General features: G+C 36.6%; 1 protein-coding gene across 1 annotated transcript in view; it reads right to left on the bottom strand.

Moving 5' to 3' along the window:
- Positions 1-21,800, bottom strand: part of NHLRC2 (NHL repeat containing 2) — a 49,688-nt gene that overhangs the window by 19,177 nt on the left and 8,711 nt on the right. Inside the window, exons 3-5 of the mRNA XM_007941589.2 lie at positions 8,317-8,772; positions 4,502-4,623; positions 2,326-2,455 (exon numbers count right to left, since the gene is read on the bottom strand). Coding sequence (XP_007939780.1) covers positions 2,326-2,455; positions 4,502-4,623; positions 8,317-8,772 — 708 coding nt within the window. The remainder of the gene's footprint in view (positions 1-2,325; positions 2,456-4,501; positions 4,624-8,316; positions 8,773-21,800) is intronic.

The raw sequence follows: 21,800 nt of genomic DNA, 5'->3' as shown, positions 1-21,800 counted from the left end.
CGATTGAAAATACTTTAGCCTAGAAAAAATTTAAAATGTGACCATTAAATAAACCAATTTAGTAAAAATTCAGTAAAGTACATCTTGTTTTTAAGCAATGTAAATTCTGATATATATTAGATTGACTTATTGGTCTCAATTCTTCACTCCTCTGTAGTGATACAATAAAACCTGCAAAAGTTGGAACCTGGATAAGGCGGAAACTTATCAGAGAAGGAAAACTCAAAAATCTTTTCTACTGAAAAGAGAGAAAGAAAAGTGGTAAGACTGTACCCTGTCAATGGTGGAAAGCTTGTGAGACCTGGAAAAACAGTCCCAGAGCATTGCAGCTCTCATGGGTTTCTACATCCTCCCCAGGGTCTTGTCCTTTGAGCTTGGTTCTATGATTTGCTTTAATAACAGCATATAGGCTGACATGACAGGAACAAAGGCTTAAAATATGTGTAACTGGGCTTAGCCTCTTATGCACCTGCCTTCTACCCAGAAAACAGGCCTCAGACAGCTACTGGTCCACGAGGATGAAACACATGGAGCAGATCTGAACCCAACAAGCAGTCGGGAGTTATGCCAGGCTGGCTCATCCTCGATAAGCTGAATGCCAATCCCACGTGAGTCAGAAGGAAAAGTTTCAGTAGGTAAGAGTTTGGGATGATTTCTTATGCAGCATTATTGTGGTTAAGTGCTAATAGGTACAGGAGATACAGCATGTAAGTTGCAATATGTAAATATCCATGACTAAATTGCTATATGGACCATTAGCTATAAATCACTGGGGCTTACATATTAGGACAGAATTTTCTTTTTTCCTTGAGAAAGGGTAACAGAATACCAAAGTAACAATTCTCACCCACTGTGACCATTTTACTTGTTTGTTTCAGACTGTTTTTCCATCTAGAAGAGATTTATGCTTACATGGCTCAGTAGTATAGGACAGCTGGAAGTAGGAGTGATAAGTCCTGGTGGGAATGAATATTTTTAACCCTATAACTGCTTAGAATTGCTGGTGCATGGTAATAAAAAGCAGACAGAGTTTTAACTGGTTTCAGCACGGCTTTAAATTCTCTACATAAACTCATATCTGCTTATTTCCGGCACAACTCCCACTGCCACCCTCCTCACTTTCCTGGTGAACAAGGTAAAATAACTCATAATTATTTAGAACACAGAATTTCAAAAATGGAATTCTCAAAACATAACTTACCCAAAATACCTAAGCTAAATATATAAAATTCAGGTAGTACCAGAGTTCATTAGTTTATTTTATGAATATCAAAAGCTTGATAAAAGCTAAGCAGAAAGGAAAAAATTAAGGTCTTTTAATTGTAACCAAATTGGCATAATATAAAAATTATCTTAAATGTAAAGACATTCAACTAACCTGGTGCTTATTCATTCTTTAAATATATTAAGACCATATAAATCATTTAGTCCCAAATTCCATTTTCAATGTTTCATTCTAACTTTCTTGATTTATTAATCTAGTTATAGATCTAGGGAGTTCTGGTGGCATACTGCCTAAGGCATCTGACTGCTAACCAGAAGGCTAGAGGTTCAAACCCATCAGTCACTCCTTGGAAGGAAGGTTGGGCAATCTACTTCTATAGGGATACCGCCTCAGAAACCCAAGGAGGGTCACTATGAGTTGAAATCGACTTCAAAGCAGTGAGTTTGTTTTGGTTTTTTAGTTATAGATCTGTAGACAGTCACTTCAGTATTGCTGAGGGCCAACGAAAAAGAAGAGGCAAATGCTCCTAGAATATCTGTCAGTAATTCATAAAGGTATTAAAGACCATAAAGATAAGTCTCATTCTTTATCAATATCTACATAATTCAGTACTTTTTTTTTGTTGTTTGTTTTGTTTTTCCAAATTGCTGAAGAGCAACTATCATTTCAAGACAAATTTTAAAAATCTGAAAAAAAAACCCATCACTTTTTATTTCTCAAATTAGAGTAAATTAAGACATTGTTTTATGATCTAGTTCACGAACAACTTGTGAAGTTCTGAAACTAATTCTTTCAAAGTGGAGGATATTTAGAACTATATTAAATAGAGGTTACAGCTAAGATGTAATTCTTTACATTACTATCTTGTATATAAAATATAATGTGAAATGTTACCTATCTTATATATGATAATATATACTCTGTTGTATATATTACTGTTGCCTTTGTTTTGACAAAATTAACAAATTCCAACTCACAGGTATAAACGTATGAAATAACCAGCAATAGAATCTATCCAAATGAATGTCCCAAGAATATTTTTAAAATCTTACATTTATTAAGCCAAGTTTACTTACATTTAATTTTAAAAGTTTACATACCTGATGTTCCAAAAACCACATCCCAAGGGGAACTGATGGGTTGTTGTTCTCCTCTGGCTCCACCTTCTTTATCTGTACCTTGAATCCCAATGCCAGCTACAGTGCTCACGATCTCAGCTTCCAGGTCAATCTACAGACATGTAATGAATGTTTTATGCAATGCATGATTTTTGCTTTTTTTCTTTGGTATGCATGTGAAAATTTCCAACAGAACACATACAATATATTTGCAACATAGTCTTTTTAAAAAAGATGAATCAATTATAGGGTGGACTTCCTGTTATTTACATTCACAAAACTCAGTCCTTCTCATTACCTTTCCTGTTCAGCTCCCCACTTGCCTCCACCAGCACTGATGTTAAGCTCATGTTAACTATAAAATATTTAACAGACAGTGAAATTTGGAATTTTAAAATACAATCTACCAAAATGCATGTTTCATAAAAGTATATATATTTCCATTATGCTTGGTACAACAAAACAACAAGAACTACAATAAACAGCAACAACAAACCCTGCAGGGGTGGTACATGGAGAGGAATTTCATTTCCAAAGTTGCTACATTATAATACTCAAAATCTAAGTTTTCAAAAAAAAGAAAAAAAATTATAAGGCATGCAAAGGAACAATAAAATATGGCCCATTCATGGGGGGGGGGAAGAAATTAATAGAAATTATCTCTGAGGAAGCCCAAACATTGAACTTACTAAACAAAGACTTGAAGTCAACGCTTTAAAATATGCGCAAAGATGTAAAGGAAACCATGTACAAAGACCTAAAAGAAACCATGAAAACATGATCCCTCTATATGCTGTCTACAACAGACATACTTAGATCCAAAGATACAGACAGCTTGAAAGTGAAAGGATTGAAAAATGTATTTCATACAAACAGTACTCAGCTGTCAGTTGGTAGCACTGTGGTGCCTGTGTGTTGCTATGAGGCTGGAGGCTATACCATCAGTGTTTCAAATACAAGCAGGGTCACCCATGGCAGACAGGTTTCAATGGAGCTTCCAGGCTAAGACAGACTCAGAAGAAAGAAGGGGCCATCCACTTCTCAAAGTATTGGCCAGTGAAAACCTTATGAATGACAGTGAAACACTGTCTGATATATTACTGGAAAACTTTATGAATAGCCCTGAAACATTGTCTGAATAGTGCTGTTAGACAACAGGTTGGAAGGCACTCAAAATACAAATGGGGAAGAGCTGTCTCCTCAGAGTAGAGTCACCCTTAATGATGTGGATGGAGTAAAGCTTTTGGGACCTCCACTTGCTAATGTGGCACAACTCAAAATGACAAGAAACAGCTGCAAATAACCATTAATAATAGGAACGTGGAACATATGAAGTATGAATCAAGGAAAATTGGAAGTTGTCAGAAATGAAATGGAAAGCATAAAGATCGATATCCTACACATTAGTGAGCTGAAATGGACTAGTTTTGACCATTTTGAATCAGACAATCAAATGATCTATTAGGCCAGGAATGACAAATTCAAGAGGAATGGCATGTTATTCATTGTCACAAAGAATGTTTCAAGATCTATCCTGAAGTACAATGCTGTCAGTGATAGGATAATATCTATACACCTACAAGGAAGACCAGTTAATACTACTATTATTCAAATTTACATACCAACCACCAATGCCAAAGATGAGGAAATTGAAGATTTTTACAAACAGAATTAAATCACTAATCAAAACGTCTAACAAAGCAAAGCCCAAGGTCAAACACTTCTACCAAACACTTATCAAACACTTAAAGAAGAGTTAACGCCAATCATTCTGAAAAAAATTTAAAAAAAAAAAAAAAAAAACTGAAGGGAGAGGAAAATTTAGAGAGACAGAAAGTAAACTGGGGGTTGCCTTGGTCCAGGAGTAGGTAGGAAAGGAAATTAACTGTCACTGGGCATGAGAAGGGTTCCCATTGAGCGGCTTTGTTGGATTAGGCAAATGACTATGAAACAAAGGATGAAAAAAAAGTACAATACAGGCTTGACACAGAAAAACAAGGTAGGTATGAATAAAACTAAAGCACCTCAGAAAAAAGCTGAGTAAGATGCTTTGAGATGCCTGTCATTGCTCTTTAATGTCAAATATTTAATGGAGCAAATAAATAGCAATTTTTCTAATTAGAAACACTATAACTTTTCCTTTCAAATGGAAAATTACCTTTCTTATAAGGTGGTTTTCAGTATCTGCCACATATATTGTATTATTCATCATGGCTACACCCTGTGGTGAATTAAAAGTTGACTCTGAAAATGATCCATCTTTTCTTCCAGGGTTAGGTCCTGAAAAAGACACAAATTTTCACACTCAAAAAGTAATCATAAGGAAAAACAAAAAATATAAGATTTGCACTTAAGCTTGGATTTTAATATAAATAACATGATGTTGTTGTTGTTGTATGCCGTCGAGTTGGACCTGACTCATAGCGACGCCTCCTTGGGTTCTGAGGCAGTATCAATATGGAAGTAGATTGCCTCATCTTCCTTCCAAGGAGTGGTTGGTGGGTTTGAACTGCCAGCCTTCTGGTTAGCAGTCAAGTGCCTTAGGCACTATGCTACCAGAGCTCCCAATAAATGATACTTCTATTTTAAAATGAAAATGGTTCCCCAAAATAATCTATTTTTCTCAAATGTGACTTTTGCTAATAACAGGGCTTACAGCATAATGAATACTAATGCACTTAAGTACAGTACCATTTAAGAAAATAACTTTTAAAGCATCTTAATTACATATTATCTAGACCAGAAAGAGATAAAAAGAAATTTAATCTTTGAGCATCTAGATGAATGATTTTTAACAATTTTGGAAGATATATTTCTTTGATAAAACGTTAATTATGAACCCTTTCACCAGAAAAATATACATGCCCATAAAATGCTACAAACGGTTTCAGGGGCTCCTAGATCGCCGAGGGCCATTCATGCGTTTCTTAAGGAACCCCAGATTAAGAATCCCTCATACCTACCATTTCACTTTGCCACAAAGTTCTAGAACATTTCATACTTTAAGAGAGCATGATCTAGACAGAGAGTGATTCTGGTCTCATGGTCGACTTCTCTGCGTTTGTAATACATGTGGAGTTTCAGGGTGCAGAGAACAAAACAAAATGTAAATAATTGCTATTGCTGTGACCAAAGGACAAGGCATTTCAAGCGTCTAGGCCAGCATCCCCAAACCATGCTTTGCAGAATCCTATTGTCCTAGATGTTAGTAAGAGAGGCAGAATAATGCAGTGGCTGCTCTTAGGTGCCATCAAGTCCATTTCAACTCATGGCAACTTCATGTGAAAGAGCAGAACTTCCCCATAGGAATTTCTTGGCTGTAATCCTTATGGAACCAAAGGAGAGTGCTGGGTCTTTAGCCCAACACATTAGTGTGTTCAAACAGCCGAAGTTTCGCTAATTTTAGAGCCGAACAGATTTGCTTCAAATCTTAGCTCTATTTCTTCTTAGATGGTGACTTGTCTGTTTCTTCTTCTGTAAAATGAGACTAATAATAGTACCTACCTCAGGGCATTGTAAAAACTGAATGTGTTAATACATGTAAAGTGCCAAGTGTGTACTTGCACTATGCAAGTATTTGCTGTAATTATTACTGTTGCTATCATTCTTATTACAATTGTTGTTATTGATGGGAATTCCCTGGGGGAAGTAAAGGGACAGTTCTATGGTTACCGTGGATTGGAGAATTCTGTATATTATAACCTTTTCTTGAATATTCATGAGTACATTAGCAGAGTAAAAGACTAGAGAAGTCCTGTGACACCCTAACAACAAAAAATGTTAAATCACATCAAATCAGTGTATCACAAGTGTATCTGACCAAGGAATTCATTAAAAAACAACAACTTATAAATAGCTATTAATATATCACAAGATAACAGTATTGCTAGAAACAAGGCTTGGGAAATGTAGCTTGCTAGGGGTTTATGTGTTTAATAAGGAGAGTATTCTACACTATTCTGAAAATTATAGAGTGTATTAAAAAACCCTTTTAAAGCATTTAAATTCAAGCATCTACAACAGACACTTTCTGAGTAACAATTATAACTGCCTGTCATAAATCAAAATACTAAGCAGCCAAAACAAAGCAAATACACACATACTCTAAACTGCAACTACAAAAGTAACTTTTGTTAGGAAGGAGAAACATAAAAAATTAAAGAGCTAAGGAAACAGTATCTTGGCATGCTAAGAATAGCATGAGAGCTTATGAATATGGTTAACATTTTCATTAGGATTTCTGATTTTCCTATTCTATGCATTAACATAGCACGTGTTCCTAAAGCATGGTTGCAACAGAGGAACTGCTTTTCTCTTTGACTGATACATTATAGATAGCCAGTCAGCCTCGATAATAAGGATTAATAAGGGTGTATTAATAAGAGTGTACATAATGGATTCTATCAATTATGTAGATGTAAACAAGAACGTTTTTTAGATTTGAAATCAGAGAGATATAGAACAAAATAATCCATGCTTCTTGTTAGATGCCATCAAGTCAGCTCCGACCCACAGCAACCGAAACACTGCTCAGTCCTGTGCCAGCCTCACAATCCTTGCTGTACCTGAGCCCATCATTGCAGCCACCGTGTCAATCCATCTCACTGAGGGCCTTCCCCTCTTTCACTGACCCTCCACTTTACCAAGCATGACATCCTTCTCCAGGGAATGGTCCCTTCTGACAACATGACCAACGTAGTTGAGATAAAGTCTGGCCATTCTCACTTCCAAGGAGCATTCTGGCCGCATTTCTTCTAGGACAGATTTGTTCATTCTTTGGCAGTCTGTGATACTTTCAGTATTCTTTGCCAAGACCACAACTCAAAAGCATCAACTCTCCTTTGGTCTTCCGTATTCATTGTCCAGCTTTCATATGAACATGAAGCGACTGAAAATACCATGGTTTGGGTTAGGCAAACCTTAGTCTTCAAAGAGATGTCTTTGTTCTTCGACACTTTAAGGAGGTCATTTGTAGCAGATTTTCCCAGTGCAATATGTCATCTGATTTCCTGACTGCTGCTTCCATTGCTGTTGACTTTGGAACCAAGTAACATGAAATCTTTAACAACTTCAATCTTTTCTCCATTTATCATGATGTTGTTTACTGGTCCAGTTGTGAGGATTTTTATTTTCTTTATGTTGAAGTATAATCCATATTGCAAACTTCAGCAAGCAAGGTTGTATCATCTGCATATCACAGGTTAATGACTCTTCCTCCAATCCTGATGTCACGTTCTGCATACAGTCTAGTTTTTCAGATTATATGCTCAACATACAGATTGAATAAGAATGTGGAAAGGATACAACCCTAACACACTCCCTTCCTGATGTTAAAGCAGTGCCCTCTTGTTGTGTTTGAATGACAGCCTCCTGGTCTACGCACAGGTTCCTCATGAGTACAATGAAGTGCTCTGGAATTCCTATTCTTCCCAATGTTATCCAAGATTTGTTATGATCGTATGATACTTATTTTGCTCTACCCAAAGGGATGGGTCCAGAGGATACTAAAGTTCTTATGGAAGGAAAGTAAAACTATTTGAAATCCTAACTTATTTATTTTATAATCTAAATCCCAAGTTCCTGGGGTACAATAGGGTTTTGAAAAGATATGGCTATATTTTGATGAAAAGTGAAATATAATACTTCCATTTAAAATGAAATCCAGAGGGTATATATCTTTCATAAGATACAATAGTAAACGGTTTTCGGCAAACAGGATATGCAAATGTATTTTAAAGCTCTCACTTAAAAGATTTTTCCCCTTGCAACCTGAATGGAGCTTCTTTGGGGATTTGTGTTTATTTTCAGAGAAAGTAAGAAAAAGTTAATTGTTATTATACATTAATTAACAAAATATTTTCATGATAAAAAGTCAATGAATATTGCCTTTCTATAATTCATATTTATAAATTTAAATTTTGCATTTTTTTTTTACCGTAAAACACATCACACACAATTAGAAACACATTTTACCTCCAATGCTGTACTGAATCTGTCCATTCTTCCAGACAACCAAAATTCTATGATGTCCAGTGTCTGCTATTACTAATCTGTCAGTAACAGGGTCTACTGTTACTTTGCCAGGAAACAGCAATGGTGAAGGCGGCAAAGAGTCTTTATAGAGTTTTATTCCAATTTTTTTATCTCTGATCTGTCCCCTCTCTTTGTAATACTTTAAAGCTATTGAAGTATACAAAAATAATTTGTCTTTGTGTCCCTCTCCTATCAAAGAAAACAACATGTTTCCACGGGGTCCAAGTATGACCACAGTTGGCCAGCAGGAGACTTCCAGTTCTTGCCAAAGGCTGGCATCCGCATCATTAACCACTGGGTGGGTGATGTTATAGCGTAGAACAGCACTCTTAATGTTGTCCAGGCTTTTTTCATTTGGAAACTTAGCTGAGTGAACACCAACCACCAGAAGACCATCTGAAAGGGAAAAACAAGAAGCTGAACTCTATAAAGTATTGAAGTTTGAATAGCATCACCCATACATCAGGTTTGGGGTCATTAATAAATGTTAACAGTCCAGAGATCAAGAAGAAAAAAAGTATAAAGAACTACATTAGTGTATGCAACTGCATGTAAACACACACAAAAAATGAACATCTCTCTCATGACAATCTTGGAAATGACATAAGAGAACACAGGATTAAACTCATGGGGTTATTTCAGGATTAAAATTTTTTATGCTCTTTATTGAGATAAAGCTATCTAAAAAAAAAGAAGCCCTATTTTCTTATGAGAATTTTGAAATATTGTGACTTTTTTCCACCTAGAATAAGTTCCTTTGAAATTCACTGACTATGACTAGTTTTTTTTTTTTTTTTAGTATTTATTGTTGTACCATTCTTTTCTAACTTAACTTTATATTACAAATCGGACAGAATAAATGTTTCTATAAGGTTGTCAATTTACTTAAAATTTTTAATTCCTATTATAGTTCTTAAGGGTGGCGTACTGCCTAAGGCATCTGACTGCTGATGCTAACCAGGAGGCTGGCGGTTCAAACCCACCAGCCACCCCTTGGGAGGAACACTGGGCAACCTATTTCCGCTAGAGATACTGCCTCGGAAACCCAAAGAAGGCTTGCTACAGATTGGAATTGGCTCGATGGCAGTGAGTTTGGTTTTGGTTTGTATTATAGTTCTTAGAACAAGCATTCAGACAAACCAACAAAAACAACCCACTGTCATCGAGTTGATTCCGACTCCTAGCACTCCTCCAGGACACAGCAGAACCGCCCTATAGGGTTTCCAGAGCTGTAAATCGTTACAGAAGCAGATTGCTCCATCTTTCTCTTGCAGACCATCTGGTGGGTTTGAACCTCTGAACTTTAGAGCACCTAGAACAAGCATTCAGGAAAAAAGAAAGAAAAACAAAACAAAACAAAGAAGTGTTAGGCTAGATTCTGAGACAAAACTCAGTATTGACTACCAAAGCAGTAAATTCAAATCTCCCAACACATCCATCAAAAATGATACAAACCGGCATGAAGAACAAACAGAAAAATGAGAGTTTGGTTTCTGCTAGGGAAGTGCAATTCCCTGATAGCCTATCCGTCCACTGTATACTACTATTAACTCGAGGCCAAAACACCTTCACACATACCACCTGAGGACTGTGAAAAGTACACAAAGGCAGGTAGATTGTAAAGAGGAGTAAAAACTTGGAAAAGCAAACCACCTCAGGGTAAATATCCAGTTTTGTGTCTTTTCCCTATTTCACAGCCTTGCCCTAAGGATGGGCCCCAGTTTTGAAACAACACAGGAGGCTAAACTTCCAACATAAGAAACTTTACTACTTCTCTGGCCCAAGGAACCAGGGAAACGAGTGCATGAGGCAAATCCTGAAGGGAAAGATGTGGAGAAAAGGATTCTGTTTGTGAACTCTCACAAGCTTCAGCTGAAGCCCTGAATCACACATGTGAGCCTGGCTCAAACCAGTTTAGCAAATGCTTAGAAAACTGAGATCTGAACTACTGGGCTTGAAGTAGCAGGATCTTTACTGGAATTTGGGTTATTTCTCAACTTACAGGTAATGTGAAGGCCATGATACTTTCTGTCTCCTAGCAGTTCAAACCCACCAGCCACTCCTCAGAAGGAAGGTTGGGGAATCTACTTCCGCAGTGGTATTGCCTCGGAAACCCAAGGAGGGGCCGCTCCAAGCTGGATCCCACTGGACGGCAGTGTGTTTGGTTTGGGTCGTTAGTACTGCTACATGCAAAGGCCCTATGTGGTTTGATCTTACTTGTTGATCTTACGGTCCAAGTGGGGGATAGGGTGGGGCTGAGCAGAGCAATCAGGTGACCACCATTCTCTTCCAAACACAGAAGCTACAACAATAGATGTTTTCCTCTTTTTAAATATCAGATTTTTTGAGCTGTAATTTACTTAAAGTAAATCTGTTCTCTGGTATTTTTTAATTGATTAAATAAATACATTGACGACCTAAAGCCAACTTTACTTAATGGAATTCTGAATATCCTTCTTTATATAAAGTCCATGTTATGTTTTATATAAATGGCATGGCATCTTTTTTCACACAAAAATTTTTAAGAGAATTTTTATTTTTAAAACCTCACCAAAACAAAAAACCTTTAATAGTAAAAGAAAAAAGCTCAATTAAGCTGACATAATTTTACATTCAAATAGAATATTCATGCAATGTCTTCTGTTGTTTGTTCTGAAAATGAGTATGTTATGTCCTTGTATGTTTACCCTTTAATAATAATCTTTTTAAACTTTGTAACTTTTATAGTTCTTGTTTTCAATTCTACTTTGATCTGTCTAATAGCTTGCTTCACCTTAGGGGAAAAACCAGATCCCACGTAGAAAATACTCCTCCTAGTCTGCCTGTTTTACATATTTGTTCATCTAACCACAGATGTTACAAAACTATCTAGAAGTCATTTTGTTATCTATCCCATTACAATTTTACAGTTGCCTGCACTGTTACTCAATTTTACTTTATCTCTGAAAAGGAAACATTTGAGTGAAAGAAAGGGATCAAGTAAGTCATGAGTCCATTTATTTTATGCATGTAGATATCTGATGCAAGTATTGCCTCTGCAAAGTTAAAAGTTAGTAAAACTTTCCTCATGAAATCTCCTGTAATATGGGGCTTTTTTTTTTCACAGAAGTGAAAAATTGGAATATGGAGTTAGATTCCAGGGGGTTCAAATCTTAGCTCCACCACACACTGTTAAGTGAACTTTGGCAAGATACTTATTCTCTCTGTACCTGAGTTTTACCTGTAAAATGGGAATAATAATAGAATCTACCTTATAAAATTGTTTTAAGTTGTTAGTTTTTATTATATTTAGAAATCTCCTATCTTTTCTCCACTTCTTCACCTATGTCAAATTTAATTTATTTAATATAAATATTTATCCATCTATTTCTTACTATTCTTTAAGCTTTCCTTAAAAAGAAAAAAAAAACCTTAGAAGTTTATATGTGTAACTATTTCAAATGAAAATTTTTCTCAAGATAAATTCAGAAAAATTAAAAATTATTTTCCCAAAATTCCTGGCAACTAATTAGGAACACATAGTAAGTACTCAATAAATGTTAAGTGTTGCTGTTATTTTTATTACTACTATAAATGGACTTAACTTTACTTCTTTCTATACTTTTGCTTAAGCCATTGCCTTCTTTTTGGAATGCCTCAATCATCTAATGGCCATCTTTTCTTTAAAAGTTAAGATCAAATGAGTCTTAAATCTTTCTAGCTCTGAATTCCACAGCATTACTCAGGGAACTATACTATACACATCATGGACACATGGATAGTATAAAGGGGTTTATGCTTTAGTTAGAATAAGTGATAAAATAAGGATACAAAAACTAACAATGTCAGGTAGCATATGACAGATATTAAATGTCCGTATGTTCACTAGTGAAGGCAGATGTGTATCAAATCATCACACCAATAAAAGTAAAATAACGATACAGACTTGAACATAAGAACAATTGTGAAAACCATGTTAAGACTGGGCAATGTTTCATTCTCTTGTCTATGGAGTTGCCATGAATTGGTGCTGACTCAACCACAACTAAGAACAACATGCCACAAAGGAGAGGTATAATAGGGCAATCTGACTTACTAAGCCTACAGAGAAGCTAGTCAAGAAGGTTTCTCCAAAAAAACAAACCAAACTCACTGCTGTTGAGTTAATTCTGACTCATAGAGACCCCATTAGGGTTTCCAAGGCAGTAAATCTTTACAGAAGTAGATTGCTCAGTCTTCCTTCCACGGAGTGGCTGGTGGGTTTGAACTGCCAACCTTCTGGTTAGCAGTCAAGTGCCTTAGGCACTATGCCACCAGAGCTCCTTAAGAAGGTTTCTATTGCCTCTCGGTTTACATTTCTTAACTTCTTGGATACAACAGATATCCTTATGGGAGGGGGATTAAGGCATTAGGGAAGCAATCACATCAGCCAGCTTAGAATTGCTGGCAATCCAAGTCAGCTACCAAAAGCCAATAGAACGATGTGCTCTACTGCTTCCAGTCTAGGACTCCTTCCACAGAGTGATGATTCCAGGCAGAACAAACAAATCCAGAAGAATTTCCTTACACTGACTACAGCTACATCAGCATGAGTGATGGCAGGTGTACAGAGCCAAGGAGCTCTCTTCAGTTTACACACTTAGTCCAGTCTTCTTTATTTATAGTAAAAGACCATGCCCTTGGGACTGTACTGTGTAATCCTCTTCCCCTAACGCCTCTCCCACTTCTCTCCAAGGTGCAGCTCACTAGAACACATGAAGCTCTGCTCCCAATTGATCTGCATGTGGACTTTTCCATTATAAGAATTAACATGAGGAAAGAGCTCCATAAACAGAGCAACCAAGAATTCAACTTGTGTAATTTTCCCCAACATCTGAATTCACTGACATAACACACTCTATCTCTATTAACCAACTCACGGCATTTTCTCCTTCCAATACTTCAATGATTTTTCTTCTGATAAATATACCCCACGTGGTCATTAAGTTTATGTGTCAACTTGCCTGGGCCTAGTTGAGTGGCTGGGCAGCTGAATGTAGTTATCTCCCATGGTGAGATTGTTAATTAACTCCATGGTGGAAGCTATTGGAGCACTGCTTTGGGTATGTGGTCTTCAGCTTATGGCACACTTGAACCCTGCATGTAGCTGTATCTTCGTTCAGCAGCCTGCCATGCTCTGCCAACCTTGGGACTTTCAATGCCCTTGAATTAATGGCCTGCCATGTGGTTTGGTAACGTCAGGACTGTGCCATTTTATTTGTCGACCTTGGGCTTGTTAGCCTCAGCAGCCAGTAGCTGTCTGAGTGAAGAGATGCCTCTATATTCAGTGGACTGGGAGCAAGAGGCAGAGCTGAAGCCCAAGGTCAAGGGGCTTTCACCCAGCCCCTAGAGCCTGGCACTTTGAACTTGGACTTAAAGCCTCCAAACTGTAAGAGAATAAACTCTTGTTTGTTAAAGGCATCCCATTTGTGGTATATTCCTGTCAGAGTAGCACTAGGTAACCAGAACACCTAACACTTCCCTGAAGAAGTTATGACTGTAGTGAAATCTGAACAATGCGATAGTGTTAACTAGGTGAAGATGGTGCTGAAGGGGAGTCCAGGGAGAGAGAACAGCACATGTTAAAGAGGGAGCACGAAAGATGAAGGGACTGAAGAAGTTAACTAAACACAGAGGACCAAGGGGAGCATGGGACAAAATGAGAATGAACATACAGATAGGGGTCATCAGCCTTGTTAGTCAAGGATTGGATCTTTAATCCTAATAGCAATGAGAAGTCATACGGAAAATGAAGTTTAAGTCTCAACGATATTTAAACGCAAGATACCTCAAATTAAACTCATGACATTCCACTCCAAATGTGTCATTTCTCTAGTACTTCCTGTCAGTGAATGGCACCACCAACCATCTATTTAAACAAGTCAGAAACCTGCCTAGGACACCTGTAAAAATCAACTAGCCCTTCCTCATTGCCCATATCTAGTCCATGACAAAGTACTGTTGATTTGATACTGCCTTGGAAACCCAAGGAGGGGTCGCTATGAGTTGGGTCTGACTTGACGGCACATAATAACAACAACAAACGACATCATAACTAATTTTAAGCTATTAGCATGTTTCACAGGGAGCATGACAAAAGCCTTGTCAAACATCTCCTACATTCATTCTTGTCCTTCCGTTAGTATCCAGCCACTAGTCAGCTTGATTTTCCAAAAAACAAGAATCTGATGTCACCTTCTTGCAGAAAATCCTTTGCTTTTCTACTGTTCTTACTAAAAACCAAATCCCATCTCTCCAAAACCTTCTCCTTACCCACTCTCCCTCCTTTCCTAAGGGTGTGCAAGTAAAGACAGTAAAGAAAGAAAAATGACATTCTTGGAGAATTCAAGGAATCCAGGGTGGCTAGAACACCCTGAGGCAGGAGGAGAAAAAGAGTGTGAAGAAGATGCTGGAGGTAGGATTTTAGTTTTTATTCTAAGAGTAAAGGAAACATGAAATGAAAGGATTGAAATCATTGAACACTACATTGAAGCAAAGATCAGAAGCAAATTTGATAGCTAAGCAAAAATTGATATTAGGCTATTTCCACATCAAATACTCTGAAATTGTGCCATAAATTGGTCATTTTTTTCATAGTATTTAAACCATTTAAGAACACAGAATAATAGAAGGACTACTGAAAAAATATGAAATGTATGCAAAAAAGAGTAAACATAGCAAGCCTGACTGCTGTACTTTGAAAGGCCTGCTTACCAAGCTGGCCCTTGGCTGGTATCTAGGAGGTTGAATTTAGGGAGGGTTCCCACCATGCCTAGAGCTGTTAAGAGTGGTATGCCTAAACTGTTTGTACAAATAAACACTGTTTATGCTGAACATCTGTTTCCTTCTGGGATTGTAATACCTTCCAGGCAGAAGCTGTGTGACCAGTCTCCAACAAAAATCCTTGGCACTGAGTTTTTAACGAGTTTCTCTGGTCCAACATTTCAAACATATTGTCACATATTCAAATAATCCATCCTTACTAAAGGAATTAAATTCATCCTCTGTGATTCCACTGGGAGAATACTCTGGAAGCTTACACCTGGTTTTCCCCAGACATGATCTCATGCATCTTCTCTTTTTGCTAATTTTGTTATGTAGTCTTTTAAATGTAATAACTTATAGCTATGAGTAATGTATGCTAAGTTTTGTGAGTCCTCCAAACAAATCCAAACCTGGGGGTGGTTTTAGGGATCCTTAACACAAAGGGAAATTATATATTGACTCACTTAGGCTTTGTTTCACCAAAGAATTAGATAACCATTCTTTTCATTTTATATAAAATGTAAAACAAACAAACAAAAAACCAGCATATATTACATAATCAGAATATCAGCAGTTACTTGGTAGTATTATGCCATTTGGGGTTTAAAAGTCTGATTTAGTTATATATTAACACACACTTAGCAGTCACCTTCTAAAATATGCCAAATTTCCACTTCCCTATAAAACGAAAGTGCTTTTCCTTGGATTATGGCCACTGTATTAAATTTGGGTATCATACAATACCATAATCAAACCAAACCCATTGCCACTGAGTCAATTCCAACTCATAGCCACCCAGTAAGACACGGTAGAACTGCCCCATAGGGCTTCCTAGGCTATAATCTTTATGTAAACAGACTGCCACATCTTTCTCTTGTGGAATAGCTGGTGGGTTTAAACCACTGACCTTTTAGTTAGCACTTCAGCACTTAACCACTGCACTACCACCAGAGTTCCATTATACAGTAATAAGCCATTAATGTAACCAGCATAAAGAGATTGGGAGGGAAAAAAATAAGAAATTCCCAAGTAGAAAATGAAAGGAAAAAAGAAAACAAAAACACCTTGGCACCTGTCTGCCAATAGATGCTAAATTATTATGAATTAATTACAACCTTAAGTCACAGTTATGATCTTAAAAAATGTTTTTAACATCCAAACCATTTTACTTTTTGCTTTAAGACTCTGGCATTTATAATTTCTTTTATTCTATTATGAAAGTGATACTGGGCACCATTACAAACCCCAAGTTACAAATAAGTCAAGGCCGTTCCACAGAGGAAGGACTCTGAGTATTAAATTGGGCCTCTTCCAGGGTGTCTTTGAATCAAGCACTTCCTCACTCAGCTGACTATTTCTGGCTTACTGATAAAATGACCTGAATATCTTATGGAATTTAAAATAGGCTTAAGAATGCTGCTACAACAATATAAATAGCACTGCTAGCAGATTATGTTCAGAAACCTATCAGACAGTAATGGCACAAGAAAGCAAATTTAATTTAGTGACAGCTTACTGAACTTTTAGTGACAGTTCTGGGTATCCTTGCTTAGATGAATATTAATTAGACCTATCTTCTGATCAATATAAAAATCATTTATTTTTAAGTTAACAATTTCATACAGTAGCATACAGCATATTACTAAAGTAATGTTCCTCTGAAATTCCAATGTTGAGACCATTTATAAAGTATTTTACTTTTAAGAAGTGTATTTACATGTAAAAATATTTAAAATTTTTTGTCACAGTATGTTATAAAGATGTTTCCAGTAAAACAGCAAAGGAATTACAAGAATACATTCTAAGAAGTTACTGAATTTACTTCATGTATGAGGTTAAGCTACTAGATTAAGAAAATGTAATCTTTCAGGAGTGATCTTAGGTATAGTTCACTTTGGGATTCTTAACCCAGTCCATGGTGCCTTTCTAAAACACACATGTAATACAATTCTTCTATTAAAAAACAAGTAAACAACAAAAAAAATCTTCTCCCTCTCCTCAACTGAAGAAAAAGTCTAAACTACTTAGAACGTTATAAAAAGCCCTTCATAATGTGGTCCTAACCTACCTACTTTCACTTTTACCTCCAGCCCCTAAGTCTTTCCTTAAACTATTTCCTCCTCCCAGGAGAAATCTACTCTTTTCTGTGCTTGTTTATACAACGCTTCCTCAGCCAGGGTATCCCTCCTCCCCATTTCCGAGATCATTTTTTAAATCTCACTGCAATTTTCTTCTTCTTTGAGAACTCTTTTCCCAACTTCCTAGATGTTAGTCACTCCTTTCCTCAGGTTCCATAGTGCTTTTTATTCAACTTTGTTACTACTTTCCTTAGCAAGTAGCAGAGGAAAAAAAAAAAAAAAAAAAAACAGAAAAAAAAAAAAAAAAAAAAAAAAAAAAAAAAACCTCACTGCAGTGGAGATAGCCACCCATCCTTGACTTTCTGAGGCAGTATCACTACGGAAGTAGATTGCCCAATCTGTCTTCCCAGGAGTGGCTGGTGGGTTTGAACCTCCTGGTTAGCAGTCAAATGCCTTATGCACTACGCTACCTGAGCTGCTTGCTGACCTTAATACATGTTCAATAAATATTATGGTTTGAATTAGACATAGACATCCACAATTTTGAGGTAGTGAAATATCCATAACATTTCTTAAATCCATACAGATGAATCTTTTTTTTTTTCTTCCAATTATGGCAAAATATCTCTAACAAAATGTTTGCTATTTCAACCATTTTTGTTGTACAATTCAGTGACGTTAATTAAGTTCACTATTTTTTTGAGCCATTGCAACAATCTGATCCCAAATTTTTTCATTACTTTTCACAGACACTCAATATCCCGTCAGCAGTAACTCCCCATTCCTCCTCCCATCTGCTCCTGGTGACACTCAAAAATGTTAAGTCTGTACACACTTGCCTGTTCTAGATACATCATGTAAACGGGATCATGCAAATCTGTCCTTCGGTGACTGACTTACCTCACTTGGTATCATGTGTTTGAAGTTAGTTAAGGTATCACAATTTCATTTTTCTTTATGGCTGAATAACACTCCATTGTATGGACTATCCTTTGACTATCCATTCATCTGTTGATACAAATGGGCTATTTCTACCTTCAGGCTGTGAATAATGTTGCAGCGAACATCGGCATAGAAGGATCTGTTTGAGTCCTGCTTTCAAATCTTTTAGGCACATCCCTAGGAGAGCAAATGCTCAGTCATGTGGTAATTTTGTGTTTTAACTTTTTAAGGAACTGTCCACAGTAGCTGCACCATTTTACATCCCACCAACAATGGATGAAGGTCCCAATTTCTCCACATCCTCATCAACATTTGTTATTTTTTGTTTTTCTGATAATAGCCTTCCCAGTAGAGGTGAAAGGAGGTCTGGTGGCATAGCGCCTAAGGCATTTGACTGCTAATCAGAAGGTTGGTGGTTTAAACCCACCAGCCACTCCATGGAAGGAAGACTGGGCAGTCTACTTCTGTAAAGACATACCACCTTGGAAACTCAAAGGGGGCTGCTATGAGTCGGAATCGACTCAATGGCAATATGTTTGTTTTTCTGAGCAGAGGTGGAGTGTTACCTCATTGTGGTTTTGATTTGCATTTCCAGTAATGATGAATGACATTGATCATCTTTTCACGTATTTATTGACCATTTCTATACCTTCTTTGGAGAAATGTCTATTCAAATCCTTTGCCCATTTTTTTTTTTTTTAATTAGGTTGGTTGTTGAGTTGTAGTTTTTTTTTACATATTCTGGGTATTAAACCCTTATCAGATTTATAGTTCCCAAGTATTTTCTCCCATTCATAGGTTGTCTCTTCACTTTATTGATAAAGTCTTTTGATGCACAAAAGTTTTTAATTTTAATGAAGTTCAATTTACGTATTCTGTCTTGTGTTGCTCATGTTTTTTGGTGTCATATCTAAGAATCCATTGTTGAAAACTAGGTTCTAAAACATTCATTATCCCTGTTTTGTTCTAAGAGTTTTAAGTGTAAGTTTTAAATGTAAGTGGTTTTAGCACTTACATTTAGGTTATTGATCCATTTTGAGTTAATTTTTGTACATGAAGGAGGTGTAAGTCCAACTTCATTCCTTTGCATGTGGAGATCCAGTTGCAATAGCACCATTTATTGAAAAGACTATTCTTTTTTCCCAACTGACTTGGCACCCTGGTCACATATCAGTTTATTTCTGGAATCACAATTCTATTCCATTGGCCTATACGTCTATCTTTATAACAGTACTAGACTGCTGATTACTGTAGCTTTACAGTGTATTTTGAAATTGGGAAATGTGAGTCCTGCTACTTTGTTGTTTTTCAAGATTGCTTTGGTTATTTGATGCCCCTTGCAATTCTATATAAACTTGAGGACTTGCTTTTCCATTTCTATAAAGAACACTTGGAATTTTGATCATTTTGAGTAGTACTGGCATCCTACCAATTCCATGAACATGAAATGTCTGACTCATAGCAACCCCTCCTTGGGTTTCCAAGGCAGTATCTCTATGGAAGAGATTGCCCAGTCTTCCTTCCAAGGAGTAGCTGATGGGTGTGAACCACCAGCCTTCCACTTAGCAGTCAAATGCCTTAGGCACTACGCCACCAGAGCTCCCTCTATTTATTTAGGTCTCTTTTAATTTCTTTCAGTTGTGTTTTATAGTTTCAATACATAAGTCTTTCACTTCCATGGTTAAATTTATTCTTAGGTATTTTATTCTTGGAGATGCTATTATAAACGGAAATGCTTTCTTAATTTCCTTTTCAGATTGCTCATTGCTGGTGCACAGCCAGCCAGTAGATTTTTGTGTGTTGACCTTATATCTTGTCACTTTACTTAATTCACTTATTAGCTCTAGTAGTTTTCTATTGGATTCTTTGGGATTTTCATTCATATAGGATCATGTTATCTGCAAATTGGGATATTTTTACTTCTTCCTTCCCAATTTGGATACCCATATTTGGATAACCGTTATTTCTTTTTCTTGATTAATTGCTCTGGCTAGGACTTCCAGTACTATATTGAAGAGCAGTGATGAGAATGGGCAATCCTTGTCTTGTTCCTTAAGAGGCAAGCTTTCAGTCTTGATCCAGTATTATGTTAACTGTAGGTTTTTTCATAAATCTCTTTATCATATTGAAGAAGCTCCCCTTTATCACTTGTCTGTTATCATGAAATAATGTTGGATTTTGTCAAATGCCTTTTCTCTGTCCATTGAGATGATCATGTGATTCTTTTCCTTTGTTTCATTAATGTGGTTTATTATACTAATTAACTCTTTTAATGGTGAACCATCCTTGAACTCCTGAAATAAATCCCAATGATGTATAATCCTCTTAATAGGGATTCAGTTTGCTATTTCATTGAGAGCTTTTATATCTATACTCATAAGGGATAATGTTCTTGTAGTTTGTTTTTTCTTGTGATGACTTTGTCTGGCTTTGGTGTCAAGATAATGCTGGTCTCATAGAATGAGTTAAGAAGTGTTCCCTCCTATTTTATTTTTGGAAGAGTTTAAGAATGATTATTGTCAATTTTTAAAATGTTTGGTGGAATTCCCATTAATGCACCTGGCCCAGGAATTTATTTTTTTACAGGAGCTATGGTGGTGTAGTGCCTAAGGCACACTTGACTGCTAACCAGAAGGCTGGTGGTTCAAGCCCACAAGCCATTCTTCAGAAGGAAGACTGGGCAATCTACTTCCATAGAGATACTGCCTTGGGACCCCAAGGAGGGGTTGCTATGAGTCAGAATTGACTTGACAGCAGTGAGATTTATTTATTTTGGTAAGGAGGATTCTGATGACTGTTTCAATCTCTTCATTTGTCATGGGTCTGCCAAGTTTTTCTCTTTTTTCTTTAGTCAGTTTAGATAGTTCATGTTTCTAAGAATTTGTCCATTTCATTTTTATCTACATTATTGCTGTATAAGTCTTCATAGAATTCTTATGATCCTCTTTATTTCTGTAGGTTTAGCTGTAATGTCCTCATATTCATTCCTGATTTCCTTGATTCTATTACTTTTCTACTTTCTATTTCTTTATTTCCATCCTCATTTTTGTTATTTCCTTCCTTCTAGTAGCTTTGGGCTCACTATGCTCTTCTTTTTTCTAGTTTCTCAAGTTGTTCTGCTCTGTCTGTGAGATGAAGTCTCACTATTCTTGCTTCCAAGGAGCATTCTGGCTGTACTTCTTACAAGAGAGACTTGTTCATTCTTCTGGCGATACATTGTATATTTAATGTTCTTCACCAATAGGCATCAATTCTTCAGTCTTCTTTATTTACTGTCCAGCTTTTAATGCATAATAGGCAACTGAAAATACCATGGCTCAGGTCAAGTGCACCTCAGTCCTCAAAGAGACATCTCTGCTTTTTAATACTTTAAAGAGGTCTTTAAGGAGCTCTAGTGATATAGTGGGTAAGGCATTTGGCTGGTAACCAGAAGATCAGCTGTTCAAACCCATCAGCTGTTCCTCAGGAGGAAGATGAGGCAATCTACTTCCATAAAGATTTTTTTTTTTTTTAATTTTATTTTGATTTGGGTGAAGATTTACAGCGTAAATTCACTTTTCATACAGCAGTTCACATATACTTTGTCTCATGTCATTGACCAAAATTTACAATGCAACAGCT

This window comes from Orycteropus afer, unplaced genomic scaffold (assembly GCF_000298275.1).
Source record: "Orycteropus afer afer isolate SDZICR_OR568_19922 unplaced genomic scaffold, OryAfe1.0 scaffold00082, whole genome shotgun sequence".
Classification (NCBI taxonomy): Eukaryota; Metazoa; Chordata; class Mammalia; order Tubulidentata; family Orycteropodidae; genus Orycteropus; species Orycteropus afer.
Note: the sequence above shows the minus strand (reverse complement) of the source record. Positions and strands in the feature narration are given on the sequence as shown.